Raw genomic sequence first — 24,833 nt, 5'->3', positions numbered from 1 at the left:
AATTCTAAAGATTAAGGCTAGGTGCACACTATAATCTGGCAAGTCAGCTGACATCATGGCCGGATTAAGGGGGCGGGCACGTGCCCCGGGCCCCCCTTTCTCCAAGCTTGCTGATCGGATCACCTGTCAGTAGGATTCTTCTGCTTATGCAATGTGCAGCTGTAATCTGATTCAAGGGAGCTGAAGAAACTTATTATGGAAAAGAACTCTGGGAGATGTAGTTTTTCACATTGCCACTGTCCATCACAAAATACCAGCAATGTAACTACAATTACCAGAAGCCACTGCCCTCGAATGTCACATGTTCCATCTGTCCAATCGCTGATTCTACAGTCCAGAGAGAGGCAGAGCTGTCAACTCACCTGTAACTTGCTACACACGGTATTGAGTAGTTTATATGCTGTCTGTGTGTGTAATGTTGTATAAGTGTGTAGTATAAGGTGTGCACACTGCTTGTTACATCCCATGAGAAGGAGGAGGATGGGATAGTCTCTCATGATCTTACACTGACTGTAGCAGCTGCTGCTCCATGCTAGAGACACTGGTAACAAAATCATTGCTTAAAGATCATGTTCACTACTAAGTATTGCATAGATCTTTTAGAATGTGTCGCTCACTTTTATATGAAAATGAAAGCACATAAGAAATAAGACAAATGAAGGGTAAGCTTCTGGATCCATGTTCCTGTTGTATTGGTGTTTTTTTTACAAAGTACCATATAGAATTTTACTTCATTTTTTTTGTTATTCACCTGCATTGGAGTGTAAATGAAAGTATGAAAAACTTTTAGAAGAAAGTTAAAGTAAAATATATATTTCAGTTCTACTTTGGCTTTCCACTGTAGCTGTCTCAAAAATTATAGCTTTTAAGAAGTATTTTCCTCCTCATACACAGACTGATATAAGATAAATCTTAAATGACAAACTATAGAATGTCCGTTATACTCTGCGAGGTCTCACTGGTTATGCTACTCTGCATTATGGTACTGCGGGTCATGGTACTGTGTAGGAGACTGCAAAGCTTTCATACAGGTATCTGTACTGCCCCAGTAATGCAATTTATAAGCAACATTCTCTTAAATTGGTTACCTGTAGGAAAGGAATCGGACATACAGCATGCTAGACATGTTTAGTGAAGTATACATATTTTATGTATATTATTATCGCTTAGTAATACACATGAATATGTTTTATGTGTCATTTGTTGATATACTTGCTCCTTAGGTTAAATCTTTCAGTAGCTTTAGACTTGGATAATGCAAGATAAATAACTTGAAGTGGAAAAAACCTGGGTGCCCTAAGTAGGCTGCAAGAATCATCATCTGGATCAGGGGTCGGCAACCTCCGGCACGCTTGCCATATATGGCACGCAGCGCTGAGTTGTCTGGCACACCATTACAGTTTTCACTATAGCTGGAGATTGCCGACATTGAACTGCTGTGCATGTGCATTGTCCCGCTGCACAACTGATGACTTGTGAGCTGAGTTGCAACACAGCTGGCTAAGCATAATATTAATTGAGAGCACTTATGTGTGGTATAATATTAATTGAGTGCACTTATGTGTGGCATAATATCAATGGGGCCCACTTAGAAAATATAAATTAACAGTTATATCATATTAACTTTCCAGTAGTAGTTATTTAAGCACAAGTGCTATTTCTATGTGCACTTCTTTTCATAATCTGTGCGGTAAATATAATGTTGGCAGATATTTCAGGAATATAAAATAATAGCATTGCATTGCAAAAAGTGCCTTGCAGCAGCTGTACGTTTTTTCGCTTGCCATATCAATTAGGTGTGTAGTCACCCACCAGTCTGGGATCTGTATGGAAATGCTTTGAGAGGTGCCTATGTATTTTTCAGAGTCTCTTTTGCCAGAGTCGAATTAAGGAAGGGCCCGGGACCAGGTTCTGTATGGTTCTTGGTGCTGCCCCCGAATATCGGTATACAGAGGGCAGCACAGGGCTCTCGGTTTAAGTGCTTAGTCGGCACTATGCGCCTAGGGTCCCATCACGCTGGTATTATAGTAATAGCATGGATGGATGCAATTATTATTTTAAGCCTTCTGGGCGTTGTGTGTGTGTGTGTGATTGAATGTAAGCCAGAGGAACAACCCAGGAAGATAAACCACATTGATGAGGAGGTGGAGATTGAGGAGGCCATGCGGATGTTAGGAATGAGGAGTAAGAGGGAAGATAGAAAATGTACTTGAGGGGGGTAGAGGAGTAAGAGGAAGGGGATTGAAGAGGGGAACGTGGGGATAGGAGTGGAGAACAGAGTTAGTATGTGGTGCTAAGACCTGGATTTTCTATTTTCCCCTATGGCAGCTTTTATTGTGGACCCTCTCTCCCTGCCCCTAGAAAGTAGCATTTAAAAAAAGTGGCCATTTTAAGCAAGTGAAGAAAATCACACAGTAAAATTATAAAGTTACATTGAGCCATGGATGTTATCTAATGTCTCACTTTCTGGAACCATATGGACAATTGCACTGCCTGTCAGGACACTACCAATCACAATTTACCACCTGTTTTTACCACCACTTACTCCATTAGCTCCCCTCCTTCGGACATACACTTTATATAGAAATGCATGACAAGCCATGAATAAATGTTAATATTAAACAAACAAAACAAAAATTAAATAAGACACCTTCATTCTAACTGTTGTCACAGACATTAGCATCTGTTGCCTTGCACACTCTGGTTGTTAGAAATAGTTCTATTATTAAATTTGTATACTATTAATTTTATTTAATTAAATGTGGGTGCTATTGATTTAATGCCGGGGCTATTTCAGAATTTCACGAACATTCCAGGATCTACACCAGCAACAACTTTAAGACACCAGCTGCGGCAGCTAGTGAAAGCGGCAAGAACAGGTAGAAAGCAGAATAGTCTGCCATCTGTCCTGAATCTCGTGGGGCAGTCCCAATTTTGGGTGACTGTCCCACTTGCTCTGGATTTAGTCGGACTGCAAGGACAGTTGGGAGGTATGTTCCACTTCACACTTCTCTGCTCGTGAAGGGGGAGCTGCACCTAACACTAGTGCACATAGAATTTCCTGTGTATTTGTCTAAAATTATAGCCTTATTACACCATAGGGGCCCCCCCTGTCTTAAGTGCCCCGGGCCCCCTAGAGCCTTAATCCAGCTCTGGCTGACATACAACCGTTCAGTCGGAAGTCGGGTTAGTGTGTATAGTGACACGATGGTTGAAAAGTCGTTCCAAAGTGTCGATTGTCGGCTCATTTGGTTGGTCGTACTGTTTAATCTTTTCCGACCAATCATCTATTGATCATTTAGTGTGTATACGTTTCCGATCGATCCATGAGCAACTGTCAATAGTTCCTCGAGCTGGGACTCCTTTGAGGGCGTGTGCTAATTCTTGATACCCGTGCCAGTCCCACGTGGTGCGGGGTCCGCACGCCACTCATTTAGTGCTTCTAGCGGTAAAGCAATAGCAAGTGTCTATTGCATTAATGCATACAGCATATGTCTGCCAGTTTATTTAGAAACCTTTGTCAGTGTAGTGTTATAAAAAAACAACATTTTATTTATATGTGTATTGCTTATGTCTGCCTCCATAATACAATTATTTGTTACTTTATTGTACACTCAATAAACATTCATAAAAAATGAAAAATATGTGTATTACATTTGTCTGACTGCATAATTATGTAAAGTTTTGTAAATAACACGTTTATGTTCCTATAGATCTGTATTTTATATATGTATGGTTGCATATTATTACACCTGTGTAAATGGTACTTCATCTTGCACCTGTGTTCTGTAACCCTTTACATGTACATTCAACATGTTTTATAATCAAAACTTTATTTACTTGTTAATGCATATATTTGTATAATACACAGAATAAACCACACATTTTAAATCCAACAGATTTATTGTTGAGTTCTGTAGAAAAAAATAACAGTTGAAGAATATAAAGTTTCAACATATTTATATTAGCACTGTAACATAGGACTTGTTAATGGTCAAACTGGCTAGTGCTTTGTGGCATAACTTTCTGAAAAAACTGAAACCTTTCTATGTTAATCGTAACTTTCGTTAATCGTAGCTAGTGTGTACGCATTAAACGGCCAAGCGGTCGGATGTTCGGTTGAAGGTAAAATCGTTCTAGATAACACGTCAGTCAGAAAATTCTCCAGTGTGTACCTAGCCTAGGGATGGGTACACACTACAGAAAATTCTCTGGATGCGATATCGTTAACGATTTTACTAACAACTGAAGACATAAAAAAAAGTTTCAATCAGCATGCCGATTCATGTGTACACGCTAAACACCTTTTACAAGATTTACCTTCAGATCTGTTCTTTTCATCTGTTGTAACCATCATGTATTATGCTGTTGTAAGATAGAGCATGGAATGGTACATCCCTATAATCTATATTAGTATTTCATAGTTTTATATAATGTTTGTGTTTATCTAGTGATCCCAAAGAGTTACGCAATCTTTTTGCTCTTTTGCAGATTGTATCTGATAATAGTTTTGAGGTCCTCAGAAGAGTTTTTGTTGATTTTGAAGGGATCAATCTGCGCAGAAAATTTTTGAATGGCTTTGAGCCAGAAAACATACATATGATGATAGGTGAGAGTTATGGAAATTGCTGACATAAAACATTACAGCTAAGGAGAATTTTGTGTTTTATTTATTTTTTGCTTACAATTTGGTAGCAAGTTGGATTTTATTTTATTTAATTCATTCTTGTATATCTTTTTTCTCTCTCTGCCTTGATTTGCGTGGGCATCCTGGTCCGTGTACTCTGGTTTAGCTTTACTCTTCTTGTCCCTCTTTCCTCACTGCCCCTTTTCTGTTTTCATAGGTTCCATGACCGTAGATTGCCTTGGAATCCTGAGTGACCTGTCAGACTGCGAGGAGAAGCTTTTTCCCATTGGTTATCAGTATGTGTCTTGGGTTGTACTCCTCCTTCACCTTTTATACCTCTTGTATATCTATCTCTATTGCATTTTTTATTCAATTGTTAAGCCTACTTTAATTTATTTAATTGATCTGGCATCTACTGCAGCCTTTCTTCATACATTTAAATTGAGTGTCATTTTTACAGCTATAATCTGTAAATTATCCAAGCGGGAAGGAATTCTCAAATGCAAATAGGAGGAATCTTGCCAAACGCAAAACCCCTCTCTTGACCTTGGCTGCCAGGAGCCTAAACTAACAGTGGCTTTTCCCAAGTTGAAGTGACTATGAGGAGGTGCAGTGAACTTTGCTGTGCACTTCCCATTAGTATACCCAGTATACTAATTCTCTTTAGATGGATTGGATTTTTTTATGGTTATTTATAATAAAAAAGTTTCATTTTCATTTAAGGCTGTGGATGGCGATCACTGGTTGAACTACAGTGGACCGTCCCAAGTTCAATAATTTCCTCTCCATTCGTTCAGTCAGAGCCTTGCTTCTTGTAAATATTCACAATGTCTTGATGGTAACAGCGAATCACATTGATTATTTGTTTCCCTCCTTACTTAGATGTTCTCGAGTGTACTGGAGTACAACAGATGCCCGGAAACGTTGTGTGTATACATGCAAGATCCTGGAGTGTAGGCCGCCTCCCACCGACCCTGATATCAATAGGACTGTGCATCATGAAGAGAACCGCACTATTGCTCATAGTCCCCCACCCCGTGGAATGCATGGTAAGACCCAAAGGAAACCTTCTTTTGCATTTAATGTCACTACTAACAGTGGATAAAGGCAGAAAAGTTATAAAAGTAAGCATTTCTTGCACAATTTATATATAATGTGTATCACAGTTTTAGGTGTGCCAACCAGGCTTATTTACCACAGTGTGTTATACATAAATAATATCATATTTACACACTTACACTGTCCTTGTCTCTCCTATCAAGAATGGAGATTAGAGAATGGACTTGGGTATTGTTGAAGATGGGTCAGGTTCTGGCAATTTTTTTTTGGGTGGGGGGTGGGGTTTTAACACTAGGAAGAGGATAGATGAGGAGTTCCGATTTGGATGTATTGAGTTTGAGGTAGCATTTGGACATCCAGGTAGAGATAGCAGAAAGGCAATTGGACACAGGTCCAGTGGAGAAGGAGAGGTTGTAGATGTGAGCTAAGTGCAGGTGAGCTTTCAGGGGAGGGAGTCTAGGAATGGGGTCAAAGAGGAAGAGGAGTGCGAAAACCTCAAACTCAGTGACAGGAGAGAAATAGCGAAGTATGGCTAGGTATGAGGGAGAGGATGGGTGGCAGGTGAATAATCTGTTTAGAGGAGTTACCAGAGAAGCGAGTTAACAGTGATGAAGAAGCGACGGGTCGATGAACGGTGAGGAGATTAGACCTCTAATGTAGTTTTTTTGGCAAAATAGAGAGTGCAATTTAATAAGAGACAAAGCGTATGAAGTGGATATAGTCATTGTAAGAGCACAATTTTGATACTCTGCAGAATGTGAGTACTTTTACAGGTGGCAAATAAATAAAATAATTATAAATAAAATTATTAAAAAGGAGAAGTCTGTAAGTTTGTCACTCTGGGACCTCACAACTAATTTTAGCACAGACTGCACATGTTCAGTTTATAACCTGCTTGTTTTCTATCCTTCAACTAGTTCTATACCCATGTGTTTCCTTCTTTTTCTCCAAATCCTTGTACTTTTATGGACCAATCTGTTATGTGGAGCAGATTTAAATGCCAAATATGGTTTTGCAGAAGATTTTATTCCCCTCAGAAAATGTGTTTTTCTTCTGTCGTTTTGGTCCATTTGGTTTCATAGCTGATGGCTTTGAACTAAGATTGTTTATGCCTTTAATAACAAATAGGATTGCCCTTCCCCTCTTTGTGTCGATCTTTGTTTTAGTATGTAAGAAAATTGATGAAAAGTTACTGTACCAGTGTTAGAGAGAGGTGATAATGGGATTAATGAGAAGTAGGGAAAGATGCATATGCTAGTGGGCATCCCCTTGTAATGCAGGTGTCCACTCTCAGTAAATAGTTAATGGCAACCTTCATTTCCCGAACTAGCAGTACAGCACATATGAGACCCTTATCATTACATAATTTTTTAGCTGGCCAGTCAGTGCTTTCAACACCTAAAGTGTCAGTAAGTAGTACATTCAAAATGGCCTATTACAGAGGAGCTTCAGGGAGAACAGAATGATTATATCATGAAGGTGAGGGGTTGCAAACATTGGTCCTCTGCATATATGCAGTTGTGGATGGGTGTTTTACTATTAAACTACTAACTATTGGTTATTTCAGAAGTCCTTAGTGGTCCACGTTCTTCTATATTCTCATTTGCAAACCTCTTCTTTTCTCCTCCAGTGTAGATAACTGATAAGAAAATAGTCTATCTGTTGTGGAGGAATGTTACAGAGTAGATCAGGGCTGGTTTAAAGGGACTGGAACCACATAACTCTGCTTAATTATTACTACCACAGGATAGTTTCTATATAAAGATTAGTTTTATGTTCTTCCGATGTATAGGTTATAAGCAAACTCAGGGGCTTAATAGTGCTACCATAATAGCTTAATAGTGTTATTTTAGAAGCTAGGTAGAGCCTACAAGAATATTTCTGCACATGAATATCTTAATATTTACGTGTATGTGTACATTAAAGAAACTATAATGGTAAATAAAATATTATAGGGATAAAGTACCTTTTTCAAACATCTTACACTGGAGTACAATATGGTATAGATGTGGGTGTAAGGAACTCTGGCACTTTAATTCTTCATTGGACAAGCTCTACTGGCTAAACATAATTTTATAGTTTAGATTGTGTCTGCTGGAGGCGGCACTTTTCTGGGGCTGCTTAACAGCCCCCCCCTTTTAACTATTTTTTTGTCTACTTATACACTTGTCACTCACCCTGTAAGTGAGCATGTATGTGAGCTTCATTGAGTGCATGCAATATCACATCTTAAATTTCACTATTGATAAGCATTATTACTGTGTTTGTACTTGCAATTAGAAATAACTTGTGTTTTATATTCCCTCCCTCACTTTAGTAGGGAGAGCAGTGACATAAATATTCGCCTGCTCGAAGTGTAATACTAAGCTTCAGTGTACACAGTCAGACCCAGGGGCCCTGTGCCTAGTGTGTGAGGTGGAGGCTCATCACCTGCGCTTGCCTTTAAGGAACCCTGTCAGAAATGGTGGAACCGGTTTTGGCTCGGCCCATGATTCAGACCCTGACAGAATTCACCCAGAAATTAGTTGCTAGTAGATAGCCGAACAGAGACCTTCTCTCCTCCACTCCTGTTTCCCAGCCTGAAGAACTCTTGCTTTCCCCGAACCCCTGCACAGGGTCCCCCAGATTCAGTTCTAGGGGCTTGAGCAGGTGTGGTCTGAGCCCAGGAAATCCTAAAACTGTTGAGGGATTAGCACAGGTGTTCTCATCTTTGGAGCGGATGCCCCAGGAAGGTTAAAGGTCCGGCATCTGTTTCCAGGTCCCGGAGAAACAGAGGCCAGAGGCCTTATGTTCCTGAGCTAATAGTGCCTCTTTCTCTTTTCTCAATAGAAAAGTGAGTTGTCATCGTTTTCTGACCCAGTGTCTCCCTCGATGGTGAAGGATGATGCTGCTTCATCACAGGGAGTAGAGGTGGTCCGTCAGGTTCTGAACATTCAGAAAGTGAGGAATCAGTGGTTCAGTCTGCAACCCTCTTGAAATGGAGGAGGTGGTCACTTTCCCATCTTCTCCCCAATTAGAGGACCTGTTCTGCGAGGCCTGTGGATGCCCAGATCACAAGTTTCAGGTATCCCAGAGTCTTCAGTCCCTGTACCCTCTATTTAGGGCAGGCACACACAAGTTGGAATCACTTCTGTGTTGCCGTATGTTCAGATCTACCACGATCCTGGTTTCAGGAGCAGCTACCCTTAAAGACATCATTGACAGTAAAATGAAAGTAACCATTCAATCATTTTTTTTTCAGCAGCAGGGGCTGTGCTCACCTTATCTTGGAACACATTCAAAACGCGACAGAAAACTTAGGAGAGGTAGCCATAGATGCCAGCCTAGTAGGGGCCAGGAGCTCTGACTCGCAGTGGCAGCATGCCACCCAATTTGGTCACGGCTTTGGCGAGCTGAATCAGAGTTCAAAAAGATTCCTGGTCTTTTTCAGCAGAGGTTTTGAGTGGACTGGAGTTAGACAAAATTATCTCTGTGGCCATGAGGAGTGGGGGGAAGAGTTAATATCTTCCTTCTAACGCTCCTAAACCTAGTGGTCCTTCATTACGATCCTTTCATACTCCAGGAAAGTCTAGAAGTCAGGACACCTCTAGGGACAAACCTTCGGGACCACAGGGAAACCAGCAAAGATGGAAGATATCTGGGCAGGCAGGCACCTTGTCTCCAAGCCCACTTGTAACCAGACAGCATGTCAGGCTGGATGTCCCTCCAGGGGCCCGAGTTGTGGGTGCCTGCTGGATACTTTACTAAAACAGGTGGTTCAATTTCACATCAGATGCTTGGGTCAGGAGCATTGTCTCAAGGGATACGTCATAGATTTCAGGGTGTCTAACCCACCAATTATTTTTACCATGGGTCAGGGGAACGTACAAAGACTAGTCCACAGAGCGGCCATTCAGAGGATGGTTTTCTTGGGAGTTACTATTCGGCACCCTTCAGCAACGGGTGTTGCTACTAGAGATTCTCTCTTCAAGATGTGGTGAAGTCCCTCCTGACTAAGGAAATGGTCTCATTTCACCTTTGCATGATAGTCCTGGGCAAAATGATTTCTTTCGAAGCAGTCCAATTCGCTCAGTTCCTGAACAAAATTATCTTGAAATTGAACGTTTCTCACTTACAGCTGACCCAGAGTTTGTCAGTTCCTGCTGTGTTCACTAGAAGGGACCAATCTCAACAGCAAATATCCCTTAAACATCTGGAATTGGATTCTTCTTACCACAGATGCCAGGCTTCAGGGTTAGCAGATGTCCAAATTCCCAAACAATGTACTGGAGCTGAGGGCAGTACTATTTGCACTGCTTAAGACTCAAACCATCCTTCTAGAAAGGCCATACAATTACAACAAGACAACAGCATGGCTATGAGGCAGACGTCTTGCATCTTTCGATGGGCCGAAAGGAACATTTAGGCTGCAATGACCATGTTCTTACCTGGGGTATACAACTGGGAGGACAACTCTCAGCCACCAGGATGTTCTTCCAGGGTAGAGGTTAGTCCACCTGGAGGTGTTTCAACAGCTTGTGGATTAGTGGGGGACAGTTGGACGTCAACCTGATGGAGGTCTCGGCTCAACCACAAGGTCAAGGACAAAGGGGTCAATTCCAAGACCTTGTGGCGTTGTTCGTAGGTGTTATGGTGGTTACTTGGAATGGCCCTCTTGTCTACCTCTTCCCTCCAGTAGCCATGCTTCCGAGGTTCCTAAAGAAGGTTAAAAGAGAGGTAGTCCACATGATACTCGTGACCCGGCACTGGCTCAAGAGGTCTTGGTACTTGACCTGATCAGCATGCTGGAAGCCTCCTCTCTGTTGCAACTAGACTTTCTCTGTGAAGGCCCGTTCCTGCATCAAAAGTTAGTATGGCTAGCTTTAACAGGGTGGCTATTGAAGTCACTATCCTAATAGTTAAAGGTCTCTCAGACAGTGTGGTACAGACCATGCTGAGGGCCAGGATTCTAGTCTCTGTCAGGAACTACCATATAGTCTGGGAGGCATACATTTCCTGGTGCACGCATAAAGGGTTCTCTACAGCTGCCTTTAGACTGTCTTGTCATCTTTCCTTTCTACAGGGGGGGGGGATTGGATTAGGGCCTCAGGCTTAATTCTTTAAAGGTCCAGGTGTCTGTATTGCCTGAGGTAGGGGATAACTTGTTAGAGGGGCTGGACCTGGTGTGCACCTTTTCATACTATTTTAGAACGTTACAATTGTAATCCATAAAAGTACACTGCACACCCATAATGTGCCCCATTCCTAACAAAGGCACTAAGAAAGTTCTGCAACACTTGGAATATACTTTTTTTTTTTGTTAGTCCTAAAATGTGTGAAATGAGATACTACAGCAGTTCTTTATGAACTTATGTAGTTAGGCAGTGCATGAATCTGATAAAGAACTATAATGTTATGAGAGAAATGACAGTTCAGACGGAATGTCTCATCCCATGCTAGGCACTGAGCTCCAATCTTTTTGATTAAAGTTGCAGTTTTGGTTCAGGTGCATCCTATTTGCCACTAAGTTTGTTTCTATGTGTAATTATGGCAGCAACATTCATAATCCCAAAAAATACCAGTGGTAGTTACCTCTGCACTCCATTCCAGAAAATGAATTTGCAGATAATTGTGTTTTTTTGTTTTGTTTTTCCCCAGAATTCAGTCCACAGCAAGTTAAATCTGTAGATTCTGTTGGTCTCCCTTGTGCAGAACCTCTATCATCCTCTTCAGCTTCCAGCTCCTGGGTTTCGTCCAGACCTGGTGGAAGCAGGGTTCGTACACCAAGATACTCTCCTAATCAACGATCTCCTCGACCACTTCCTTCTGCAGGTTATTATTATTGTTAATATTGTTTTTTATGGGAATTTAACTTTAACAGGGAAAAATTCAATGAAATGTAATTGCTCCTTAAGAGTTTCAAGTGAGCTGTGGGTTGCTATATGGGGCATTACAGCCATTGCATGAGACAGGAGAAGTATTTAAATGGTACATATAAATGGCTTATTTTTTAACATTTCTGCTATATGTGGGTATACCATATAGTGTTTTCTGCTGCTTGCTAATGTTTATTTCTATTTTCAGGTAGTCCTGTTACACATGAAATTGTGACTGTTGGGGACCCCCTCCTCTCTTCTGGCCTTCGTAGCATAGGCTCCCGCAGGCATAGTGCCTCATCTATCTCACCCCAGCCTCAGAAGCAACGCTTGATTTCTCTGTCTCAAACTGACACAAGCAGGCTCAATGCATTGCAAGCAGGCGCAACAGTGTCTGTGGTAGATCAGAAGTCTACCAATGCAGAGTCAGGGGGAGCCTCTTCGACTATTGTAATGCAAAGCAGTTGTTCACACAGCAATGGACACAGGACTCCAGGGGTAGAAGTGGACAAAGGATTGGATGCAAGGCAAACTAGTTCTTTGGAAACTCTGGTAAAAATTGCAACTCCCAATACTGAAAAAGTAAAATCATCTTCTCAGAGAACATCTGATCCTTCTACTAATCAAGCTTGCCCTAAGATACCCACTCAGCCACAAGGTATGTCCAGCCCAATTTCAAGCATAAGCAAAGCTGGCCCTTTAAGGGATAGTGCTTCAGCAGTGCTCAGCTCCAGACCTTCTACTACTCAACAGCACCACAGGGCAATAAAGAGAGAAAAGGATCAACATGCAGATATCTCCCAAACTGAAAAAACTGTATCTTCAGAGGAAGGCAAAGAACCTCATGTACCTTTTGGAAATCATGGTATTGCAGTAAACAAAGAAAGACGGTCAAAGTCAAAGAATCAACTGCTGGAGAATTCCAAGGAAAAACTTTCCAGCAGACCCACTACTGACACCGAACATGCACTAGGTGATTGCCAAAGACAGGCAGACACTAATGGGAATCATTTAGTGTCCAACACTGTGAGTTTCAAAGTGCATGCTCAGAACAAGAATGCAGATAAGATTGCACTCAGTGCAGGAAGTCCACAGATTGAAACATCCTCAATGAGCACTAGTAAAGCCATACAGACAAAGATAGGGGCTGACAACACAAGTGATGGGAAGTTAGACAAACAAGCAGCGTCTCCTAGAAAGATTACAGATCTGCCTGACATACCAAAACCACAAGATAGTCCTGATGATACTGACGATATTACCCCAAATCACAGAAGCCCAAACACAGAGTCTGAACATCATGCTGGCAATGCTTACCCTGCTCAGGACTCTAGTCTTCTTCTCCAAGATGGAAGCAAAACACAGGAAGATGGTTCATACAAAAGGCGGTATCCAAGGCGCAGTGCAAGAGCACGTTCTAACATGTTCTTTGGATTAACACCTCTATATGGTGTACGTTCCTATGGTGAGGAAGATCTCCCCTTTTGTAGCAGCACTCCAGGAAAGAAGCGAGGAAAAAGGTCAGCCGAGGGGCAAGTGGATGGTGCAGATGACCTAAGCTCATCTGAAGATGATGATATGTATTATTATAACTTCTCTAGGACTGTAGTGTCTGCATCTAGAGATGAACGTTTGGGTTCGCGCACACTGTTCAGAGAAGAAGATCGAAACCTTCACAGAATTCCCCAACTTGATGGAGTAGATGATGGCACTGAAAGTGATGCCAGCATCATTACCACTACAGGGAAAGCTGGCCATACAGGGAAAAGGGGTAGTAAACAAAATGGAGCAGAGAAATTGGCTGCCTCAGAGGAACAGTTGGAAAAAGTTCATACAGGTAAAGGTAGCAAGGGATCAGAAACCAAAATGGACAACTGTCATCCCGTGAAGCAGGACTCTCTGGAGACTCAGCTAAGCTTGGACACGCAACGTCGAAGTCATGGTGGAGCTGACAAAAATCTGCTGGACACTTTCAACTCAGAGCTGCTAAAATCTGATTCTGACAATAACAATAGTGATGACTGTGGGAACATCCTTCCAATTGACATTATGGACTTTGTGCTGAAGAATACACCATCCATGCAAGCACTAGGAGAAAGTCCAGAATCGTCCTCATCTGAGTTACTTACATTGGGGGATGGTTTGGGGTTGGATAGTAACCGTGGGAAAGATATGGGCTTATTTGAGGTATTCTCACAGCAACTTCCATCATCCGAGCCAGTGGATGGTGCTGTTCCTTCCACCATGTCAGCAGAGGAGCAATTTGAACTACCGCTAGAGCTGCCCTCCGATCTCTCTGTACTCACCACTCGCAGCCCAGCACTGCCAAGCCAGAATCATGGTAGACTAAGTGTAATCCCGGAGTCCCAATTGTCTTCTCCAAGTGAGCGCTCCCTTTTGTCTCTACCCACATCCGACACAGTTGAAAAGAGGGTGACTGTGACAGAAAAGCCTGTGACTCCTGGTGAAGGAGATTCAACTCTTTTGACTCAACGCGTTGACAGAACTGAAGGTCACATGACACCAGATAGATATATGCCAGGACATGTGGACTCAGAGCACATTTCTAGCCCTCCCTGTGGACAGGTGGACCATGCAGGGGGCCAAGAGCTTACACGAAATAGTAGTACACCAAATCTGCAAGTGCCAGTGTCTCCCACTGTGCCAAATCAAAACCAAAAATACATCCCAAGCACCTCAGAGAGTCCAGGACCATCACAGATACCAAACACTGCAATACAGAGCACACCCCCTCATCTCAAATCTGCATCTGACAAGTTAGTTGTAGTTAATCAGAATATGCAACCACTCTATGTCCTTCAGACATTGCCTAATGGAGTTACTCAAAAAATACAGCTTACCCCATCTGTACCTTCAGGCTCAAGCCGAATGGATGGAGATGTATCAGTGCTGGGTCCAATGGGAGGAGGACTTACTTTAGCCACCACTTTGAATCCTTCTTTAACTTCACCTTTTCCTCCTGCAAGCAAGGGAATTCTCCCAATGCCTCACCACCCACATCTGCAACCCTTTCCTGCTGCACCCCAGGCAGCTTTCCTGCCAGGCCTCACCAACCAGCCTCCTGGCCTTCTTATAGGAGTACAACCGTCAAGTGAACCCCAACTCCTGGTTTCAGAATCTGGGCAAAGGTCAGATTTGAGTGGTACCTCAAACACTCCATCTTCTGGTATGAGTAAGAAGAGGCAGATTTCACGCCTAAACACTAAGAAAATCAAGAAGTTGGCACCTTCTGTTACACCTGCTTTAAGACATGCTACTGAAATGGTCCCCAATATGACACTAATCAATTTCACCGCCCCACAGCTTTCTGGAAGTTTATCAAACCACCCAAGTTTAATTGACCTAGGCAGTCTTGGTAATACTGCACCCCATCGCAGTATCCCTAATATTATTAAACGATCCAAGTCTGGTGTCATGTATTTTGACCAGACTCCCCTGCTTCCACAGAGTGTAGGAACATCCAACTCAGTTGGCACTGCCCCCAGTGTTATTGGATTGGATCCTGGGCATCTTACAGGTCAGGTGCCAGCAATTGCATCTGGCGCTCCAGTCCTAAATGTGGTATCCATGCAGACAACTGCCGCTGCTCCTCCAGTCAGTGGTCATGTCACACTAACCAGTCCCGGGATTTTAGGTCCTTCTGAGCTTGGTTCTATCGGCAACTTCCTTATAAAGACCAGTTCACAAAGCTTGGGTATTCAAGATAATCATGGCACCCACCAATCTGGGCCTGGGATTTTTTCACAGTGTCCCACCACAGCTACCATAGCAACCACCTCTAGCATATGTATGGTGCCCACTTCTAAACCTATCAGTATGACTCTTTCCCAGACAGTGAACGACCCAGAATGTTCATTCCCAGTCCCTCATCAGATGAATAGACTTCTCGGCAGCAGGCCTCCAATCCTGCCTGATTTAGCCAGTAGTTCAGATCACAGATCCTCAACTCTACAGTCACCATCTGACTCTGAGTCCAAAGTGATTAAATCAAACACAATTTCCTCAACTTCTGGTCTACAAAGATCAAATGCAGGCCAGAAAACAAAAAGCAAAGGAAAGCGACAGACCAGCTGTACAGACAAGACAAGTAGGAAGAAACACAAGACTTCACACTCCAACCAGAGGTCAGCTATGGTGTGGGAGCAAGACAAAGACAGCAAGCCACCTGGTTCCATTTTTATAGGGTATGTTATAAGCATTTGCCAACACTTTTATACTTAAATAATAGAAACATTGGTCAGTGTGTTAATATTAAAAAAAAAAAAATTGGTTTTTCAAGCCACAACTTAAAATTCTTAATTTTAATTTATTTTATTTTTTTAATAGAATTTTTTCAGGTGAATAACAAAGAGTTGGAAGCCGACATAACGTGAATCAAAACAGTTTAGTTTCCAAGAAACATAGACAGCATTTTACAAACAGTATATAATGTCAAGGGGGAATGGTTAAAGAGAAGAAGGAAAGGAAAGAGTGAAGAGAGGAAGCGGGGTAGGGGGGGGGGGGGGTCACTAGCTGAAGAAGTAGGAAGAAAGGAGTAGAGAAGATGGAGATCCACGACGTAGAGGGGGAGAGGCTCCGTGATAGTCAGACTCCAGACCTTATTAAATTGGACGGGGTGTGGCGGAGAATACTAGTAATATATTCCATGTGATAGACTTGCCATATGCGGTTAGTGATTGATGGGAGCGAAGGTGGGTTTGGGTTTTTCCAAAAAAGGGTAATTTAATATAAAAAAAAAATTAAATTCTTAAGTTGTTCAGGTGCATTTTTGAGGCTCTGCCTTTGCTGACTAGTTGTAACCAGATATTATCTCTTTGTAGGCTTTGCTGTATGATAGATATAGAGATATAGATATATATATATATATATATATATTTTATATATCGCATTCATTTCTGCTAACATGGCAGCTTAGTGATCCTAGTTAGTGACTTGGATCTTTGATAGGCTTACAATGAAGTATGCCAGCTTGCATACATCAATTTCTAACTAATTTCTAATTTTCTAAGTAAACAGAGCTGTTCCTGCATCCAAGGAAAGGGAACACATTATAGCTCAATTTATATTTGTATATATATTTGTATGTAAATTTTGTAACCATCTATCGTATTGCTGTTGGTGCATTGGATGATGTAGGGATCTGGTAATGTAACTAACCTAACTAAGAGGTGGATACTCTGAGTGGCTTATGATTTCTCACCATAGTCATGGAACTCCATTATTTTTGTGAAGGCCAACCTTGCCACAAGTTTGGGCTTTAATCCAAACAGATTGAGGACATCATTCTTATTTATACTCTATATGCCTACTGTTGAACCTGGTAGAAGGGAAGTGTATATAGGAGGAAATATTTCCGCAAAAGTGGTTTCTTTGTACAGAAAAGTCTTTTCTTTCTAAAAAAAAATCCTTGATTAAGTATGGATGTACCATTGTCATTTAAAAGTTTTACTGTTTGAATGGTATAGTTGTAACTTTCAGAAAATATAATCAATGCAAATTAACTTGATTAATTTAAAATAATTAAATGGAGATGATGAGTTGCATTGTCAGATTGTTATCTATCGTTTCATGAATAATTCATGGTATCTTATCCATGTTAATAACATTGTTATATTTCATTTTGTAAAACGCAGTAAATGATCTTCCATTGAAATGCTATTGTTATGTTCTTGTTTAGTTTGTTTTCGGGCTGTAAACGAAGGCTCTTTTTGACCATCAGTACTGTTGTGTATTTGCTTGCAATGACAAGGCAAGTTTTCCATCCTGACTACAGATTGAGCAAGTCATGTATAATTTAAAGAGATACTGTATTCATGTTTGATACTGCAATTTTACTCATGATAACTTGTCAGGTTTTTGCAAAAGGCAGTAATAGAGAGTATTGTTCAAATTGTAATATATATCTGCAAGATACTATGCCATAAAATACTATTTTCAAACATGGTTACAAGTACTTTTTAAGTTAGGAAAAGGACTATGCAGTTTCTTAGACTTGCATTGTTAGTGGTCCTTTAGATACAACTATTGTTTTCCTGTGTTAATTGGTTTCCTTCTGAGACCAGTGACTACATTTAAAATATCGGCCCTCTGCTGTCCAGTGGCATGGGAATAAGAAGCTGTGATTGTGTTATTTTCAGGAGCCTCAAGCCTAAAACTGAAAGCTGTGATCTAAAGACTCCAGCTCCACCACATGTGAATGAGACAGAGAAGACAACAAGGTGAGTAATGGGGCAATAGAAAAGTGGGCACAGACTAACACTACTGCATAAATTGGTATTTCTCCAGCATCCACTGGGGGACACTGGGTACATTGAGGTATAATGTAGAGCAAGGGCAGGCTGGGCAGCATCTGACCCCCCCCCCCCCCCCCTTGGGCCAATGCCATAGTTTATTACATTGGGCTGGGTCACTGGGCCACCTGCATTTTTTCCCTTTAAAATAGGCTGTTGAGTTGAGTCTTGCTCCCCGGGCTAAAGTTTGCCAGTCCTCCCCTGGTGTAGAGATCCAGGCGTGCAGCCACTATAAGTCTTAACAGTTCTCTGAAGCTCCTCCCCCTCCATACCCCTCTGCTGTTAGACGTTGAGCTTAGTGTCCCAAAGGTTTTTTTTTTTGTTTTTGTTTTGTTTTTTTACTGGGGATGGTTGGCAGCCCTTTTATACTTTTATTCTAAGTTTTATTTAAAACATTTTACATTGATTTTTTTTTTTTTTTTTAACATAAACAGAGCTGCATTGGTGGTACTCAATGTCCGACGGCGCCTGACATTTCTGAACGCACAGTGTGGATGGTTGTGTGCTGCTCAGGCTGAGTCATCCGCTGGCTGTGTATCTGGGGGCTCTGGTTCCTGCCTAGGCAAGATCACTTGCCAAATTTATGGCTGAGATTGCTCATCTAGTCCGTTCAGAATTGGGCGTGGGGCGATCTTTCCCAGGTTCCCTCCAGCTCGGTTGGAGTCTGGTGAATTCTGTGTCTGAAGTGCAAAGCCAAGGTCCTGCAAGTTCTGTGGTGGCGGTCTCCAAGAAACCGCTTTGTGTCAGAAGTCTGGCAACTTCAGTAAAGGACCTGGTTTTGGTTCACTCCACTTTAGAGAAGGTGTTTTAAAGCAGCCATGATACTACATATCACTCGCATAAGCGGAGAAGGGTGCTTCTGCCCAAGCCTGGGAATTAATCTGACTGTCCTTCCCAGGAGGAGGGCAAACTACTTTTTTGGAAGATATGCAGAACTCTTTTTGGGGAGGAACTCGCCTCTTACCATCAAAGAATGGAAGTGTTGATACAGGCTGTGCGGCAAGTGTTAGACATCCCAGAGATGGCAGTCCCTGAGACTGTGGAGCCTTCTCTGTTTAAATAGTATCTCTATATTGCCCCCTCCTCCCCCTAGCTGCATAATTTGTTGGGTAAGGCTTGGAATACGCCAGGCCGGAAGTTCCAGGTGTCCCGTAGGCTGCAGTCCTGTTAACTTCTTCCCTCTGAGTGTATTAATAAATGGGAAATGCCTCCTAAGGTGAATGCACATGTTGCTCGGTTGTCTAAGACAACTACTATCCCCGTTCCCAATGCAGCCACACTTAAGGATGGTGTAGACCGTAAGGTCGAGGACATCCTTAAGTCCAATTTCGTGCTTTGGCCTCTGCTTGGGTGCACTTGACTGGGGAACACTGGTCCAAACAACTTTCTGAGGGCTTGTTAACTGGCAAGCCTGGTTCTGAATTGCTCTAGAGCACGTCTCAGTTGCACCACAAGGTGGAGGTCTTCTATTACAGGGTAAGAGATCCTCGGGCGGTCTTGGAAGTTGACATATTTGTTTGCCTGCTTTTCTAATTGGTTTATCTGTTCTCTCCGGTGGCCATGCTGTAAAGGGTCCTGAAGGGAAGGTGAAGAGGAAAGATGTCTTGGTCATTCTGATGGAGGCAGATTGACCAAGAATGGCGTGGTACACAGACGTTCTCTCCAAGGCAGTGGGTCAGTCTCATCGGCTGACACTCAGACCAGACCTGCTAAGTCAAGGACCATTTCTACATCATGATTTAAAACATCTGGCTTTAATGGTGTGCCTCTTTCCTCTTCTAATTTTCCATGAGGATAGAATGGTGCTGTGGCCAAACGTTCTTTCCAACCTGTGGTGTCCAGATTACATATTGGTCTGGAGATTTTCATTTTAGCTCTGGTCAAGAGTAGGTTTTCAGAGGACGAGAGAACTTTTCGTTCTTTGGATGTGGTCAGAGCTTTGTGAACTTATGTTCGTAGGACTCAAGACGTCCACAGGACTGAGAATCTTTTGGTCCTCAATGAGAACACAATTGGTAAATGGATTATTGCAGCAGGACAATCTGTTCTGGAGAATCTTCGGGATCATTCCACCAGGTCAGCGAGTGCTTCCTGGGCGGCATGGCGCCTTGACTGAGCAGCTCTGTCAGGTGGCTATATAGTTCTTTCTTCACACACTGTTTGTTTTTAAAAGTTGAATGTGTTTGCATCCGCAGTTGCAAATTTTCAGAGAAAAGTGCTTTGCGCTGCTTCTTTGGAGCGTTCCAACCCATGATGGCCGCTTTGGGACATCCCCAAACTACCTGTTGTTTTGGTTCAGGAGAATGTGGTTCCCTCCTTTCTTCCTCACTCTTTTTCTACTTTTCTGTGGGGCTTGCTTAAATATAAACGGAAGTCCTAACAGGAGAAGGGTATAGAGGGAGGATCTTCAGTTAACTGTGAAATGTTAAAGTGCCTGCGTGCCTGTTTCCCTACACTATACCCCAACATACTAGTTTTCCATCAATGGACTAAGAGAAAAGGATTTAACAGAAGTATAATAATCCTATTTTTCCTTTATAAAATAGCCATTAAATTCTGTATGCAGGCTATGTATATTATATATTACAGAACTGTACTGATCCCTTTCTCAAGAGATCCCCCTTCCATGCTACCTTTATACCATTGCTGTTCATGAGGGGCACCATACATTGAATAACAGAGATCAGTAAAGTACTTTTCTGCCTGTTTGTACTCAAAAATGAAATGAAATGCAAGAAAACCAATGAGATAGTGAGATATTCTTCTGATGTGGTTGAATCTTTCTAGTACTAGAAATACATTTCACACAGCCTCATCTTCTAAATCACAGTAACAAAAAAGACCAATACAGCATAAAATACACCTTTTTGTAATAAATTTATAAGCACGCTAACAACAAAGCATTTCTTTGCTTATACTGCACCTAGTACGGGGGATGTAGAATTTTCTTTTATTCATAAACATATTACGCAGCTCTATACATTGAGGGGATCATGATACAAACAAATGACATGCAATGACGTAAAACAGACTGTAAACACAGCCCATACAAAACAAGCTTACAATCTAAGAGGTGTGGGTAATACTTGATTCAAAAGTATAATAATAGTAGCTGTTGGTAAAATCTGTTCATGTATATAGGAACTGTTCTAGTTTGTGGCTCCAATCAGTTGGCATGTGTGTTTTATGATCTCTATACAGTTGCAAATAGCATTTACACCGATCGACCAAAACACCTGCCTAATATTGTGTAGGTACCCATCGCGCCGCCAAAACAGCTCTAACTCATCAGTCTCTGTAGATGTCCTGTGGTATCTGGCATCAAGACGTTAGCATCAGATCCTTTGTCCAGTAAGTTGCGAGGTGGGGTCCCCATGACTTGTTTTTCCAGCACATCCCACAGATGCTCAATTGGATTGAGATATGCGGAATTAGGAGGCCAAGTCAACACCTTGAACTCTGTCATGTTCCTCAAACCATTCCCGAACAGTTTTTGTAGTGTGGAAAGACGCATTATACTGCTGAAAGAGGCCACTACAATCAGGGAATACCATGGCCATGGATGGGGGTGTACTTGGTCTACAACAATGTGGGTAGCTGGTACGTGTCAAAGTAATATCCACATGAATGTGATTTCTCAGCAGAACATCAGACTGCCTCCGTCAGCTTGCCTTCTTCCCATAGTGCATCCTGGTGCCATATCTTCCCCAGGTAAACGACGCACACGCACCTAGCCGTCCACATGATGTAAAAGAAAATGTGATTCATCAGACCAGGCCACCTTTCTCCATGGTCCAGTTCTGGCGCTCACGTGCCCATTGTAGGTTCTTTCGGTGGTGGACAGGGTGAGCATGGGCTCTCTGACCGGTCTTCAGCTGCACAGCACCATACACACCAAGCTGCAATTCACTGTGTGTTCTGACACCTTTCTATCATAGTCAGCATTGACTTTTTCAACAATTTGTGCTTCAGTAACTGTTCTGTGAGATTGGACTACATAGACTAGCTTTCGCACCCCACGCGCATCATTAAGCCTTGGGCAACCATGACCCTGTCGCCGGTTGACCAGTTGTCCGTCCTTGGACCACTTTTAGTAGGTACTTAACCACTGCATACTTGGAATAGCCTGCAAAGCTGCCGTTTTGGAGATGCTCTGACCCAGTCGTCTAATCATCACAATTTGGCCCATGTCAAAGTTGCTCTGATCTTTATGCTTGCCCTTTTTCCTGCTTCCAACACATCAGATTCAAGAACTGACTGTTCCCTTGCTACCTAATATATCCTATCCCTTAACATGTACCATTGTAACGAGATAATAATTGTTATTCACTTGTCAGTGGTTTTAATGTTGTTGCTGATCGGTGTATATGTGCGCTCAATGTCACATCCACCACGTGTCATGAATAAGATTGACATGAATAGAGAGGAAAGGATTGTGATAATATTTATATACTATATAGTGAGATCTGCAAGCATAACTTCTATCTCTAAATATTTATGTTAAACAAATACAAATTAAAATAAAAAATATGATGTCTATATCTGAACGACTCTGCCAAAAATATCAGTCATCCTGTCTTTTGATAGTGAATGGGAAGCACACTAATTGATAGATTGTGATGTTTTTATTTATTTATTGTTCATAGGCAATCACCAGCTATACTAGACCTGGAGGCTCCAGCAAAAGCACAAAATCAACCAGAACCAAAACAGGATGGTATGTTCTACCAGTGTCTACTTGAAAATTATATATTTGCCCATACAATGGTATTATTTGGTAGAACGATTATAATAGAAATTAACCTGAAAATTGCAACTGTTTTACAGGACATTCATGATTTTTTTAATCTACTTGCATAACTCTTGGATGAACACTTAATTAAACCTTTGTTTTACATTTTATAAAACATGTGTTAATTTATTTTCTAATGAAAAAATGTGCATGCATTTGTGACCTATAAATGAGTCGTCCTCAGAAATTTGTAAAATGTTTATTTTAGTCTAACTTCTGCCAAGCACCACTTTTGCGTGTTCGTCTAAAAGTCGAAGCATGAATACATTTTGATGCATGTTTGAGAAGAAATGTCACATATCTCATGTGCAGACTGTAAACAGCCAGAAGATGATGTTGGGTTTAGTTCACCTCTGATGCGGTTGCTGCAGCACGAACAGAGGCGTCAGGATTCACTTAAGGAACCGAAGCCCAGGACTGGTCTTCTGTTTGAGATCTCCAGCGATGATGGTTTCCAGATTTCTTCCAACAGCATTGAAGGCAAGTGAGAATGGTGGGATATTAGGGGGACCACGGAGACATATTGGTCACAAAGTATTGTACAGCATATCCTGCAAGTCACTTACTTTTCTTTTGCCACCCTGGTGTGATATGTTTACATATTTTGCATCAAGGATGATCTAATATTGAACTCTCCTTCTAGTACAGTTTTTACATTTTTGTACTATTTGTTTTATCATGAGCCTTGCGATGCTGCTTGTGTAGCAATGGCTTGGTAGTGTACAGTGCTGTAGTTGTGTGTAAGAAAAATTAATTCAGATAATTTTGCTGTTAAGAGATGTAATCATAATGTGTAGACCTTATAGGTGCACTTTATATTGAAAGCTGCATATTTATCACATATTATCTACTCTAATTTACTATCATGGTCTATGGTGTCATCTTATATGCTGGTCTCCTTCCAATTAGTGTATGTCTTCCTTCCTTCTCTCCTCATTGCGCAAACCCTAAAACAGCTGAAGTCGTAGCAATACTTACATTCTTGCCACTACAACCATGGATCACAGTAGCCTGGAAGATACTCAAAAAACAACTTTAGCCTCTGCCACTTGGGCCAGATCACCTAAGCAAAGACCCAATTCTTCATCCAAATTCAGAGAGTCTGTCTTTGATGGCATGAAGATTGAGTGGTCATTATTGAGGCTTAAGGAATCTCAGAAAAAGTGATTGACATATCTCTACAGGCAAGAAAAAAAAGAACTCTTCTATCTATACGATGTGGAAGTTATTTATCATGTGGTGCGAACCTGAACTGGATCCAACTTAGACCAGTATTTCACATTTTCTTTTTGATGACCTTATTTTGCTCTTTCAACCTTAAAGATACAGGTACCGGCACTTAGTGTCTTGTTGCACACAAAATTAGCTACAGAAGACATTATTATCCGGCTTTTCCAAGCAGTGAATATATTGTCCTTTGTGGTGCCCTGTGATCTCAATTGAGTTTTCAACACCTAGACATCTGATCTCTTTGAACGGTTGCAAGAGGTTTCCCTTAGGTGACTTATACTCAAAGTAGTGCTCGTTGTGGCAATTATTTTCTGCCTGGAAAATTGCAGGCTTTGTGGTGCAGAAAGCTTTTTTTGAATGTCTTTACAGATAAGGCGGTGCTAGGAACTATTCCAGCTTTTGTACCTAATGCGGTATCTACTTTTCTTTTTAACGAGATTATACTGCTATCCTTCTGTTCACAGCCAGCTAATGATAAAGAAAATTATACATATTGGACTTAGAGCAATCTCAAGTACTTATCTAGAATAGAGGAATTTAGGAACATAGAACAGCTCTTTGTGATTCTGACAAGACCTTGGAAAGGGTATGCTCCACCAAACAGACCATCTCAAAGTGGATCAGAGAAGTTGTCACACAGGCATACAAGAGGAACAGACGTAAGGTGTCATTTTGATGGCTCACTCAACTGGAGTAGTAGCAACTTCTTGGGCATGTATTGCTCTGACCTCAACAGTGGATCTCTGCCACATATAAATAAATAAATAATATTAGTGCATCATATATGGCTGATCTGGTTTTTGTAGCCCTCAATGTTATTTTCTCCTTCATCCTATCTGGGGGACCCTGCTACCTTGGGGTTGTATGAGGGAACATGGAGTAGGCATTTAAATAGTTAACTTATTGAACTTCCTGCCCGACAGGCTATATCCCCTCTGCAACCCCCTGCAAACCTCAGT

General features: G+C 41.6%; 1 protein-coding gene across 1 annotated transcript in view; it reads left to right on the top strand.

Moving 5' to 3' along the window:
* The window catches only part of KMT2A (lysine methyltransferase 2A), a 173,984-nt gene that overhangs the window by 118,217 nt on the left and 30,934 nt on the right, over positions 1-24,833 (top strand). The window contains 8 exon segments of the mRNA XM_075190790.1: positions 4,492-4,609; positions 4,845-4,923; positions 5,510-5,676; positions 11,324-11,497; positions 11,750-15,746; positions 17,700-17,780; positions 22,499-22,569; positions 22,957-23,124. Of these exon segments, the coding sequence (XP_075046891.1) occupies positions 4,492-4,609; positions 4,845-4,923; positions 5,510-5,676; positions 11,324-11,497; positions 11,750-15,746; positions 17,700-17,780; positions 22,499-22,569; positions 22,957-23,124 (4,855 nt within the window).

This window comes from Mixophyes fleayi, chromosome 11, assembly GCF_038048845.1.
Source record: "Mixophyes fleayi isolate aMixFle1 chromosome 11, aMixFle1.hap1, whole genome shotgun sequence".
Classification (NCBI taxonomy): domain Eukaryota; kingdom Metazoa; phylum Chordata; class Amphibia; order Anura; family Limnodynastidae; genus Mixophyes; species Mixophyes fleayi.
Note: the sequence above shows the minus strand (reverse complement) of the source record. Positions and strands in the feature narration are given on the sequence as shown.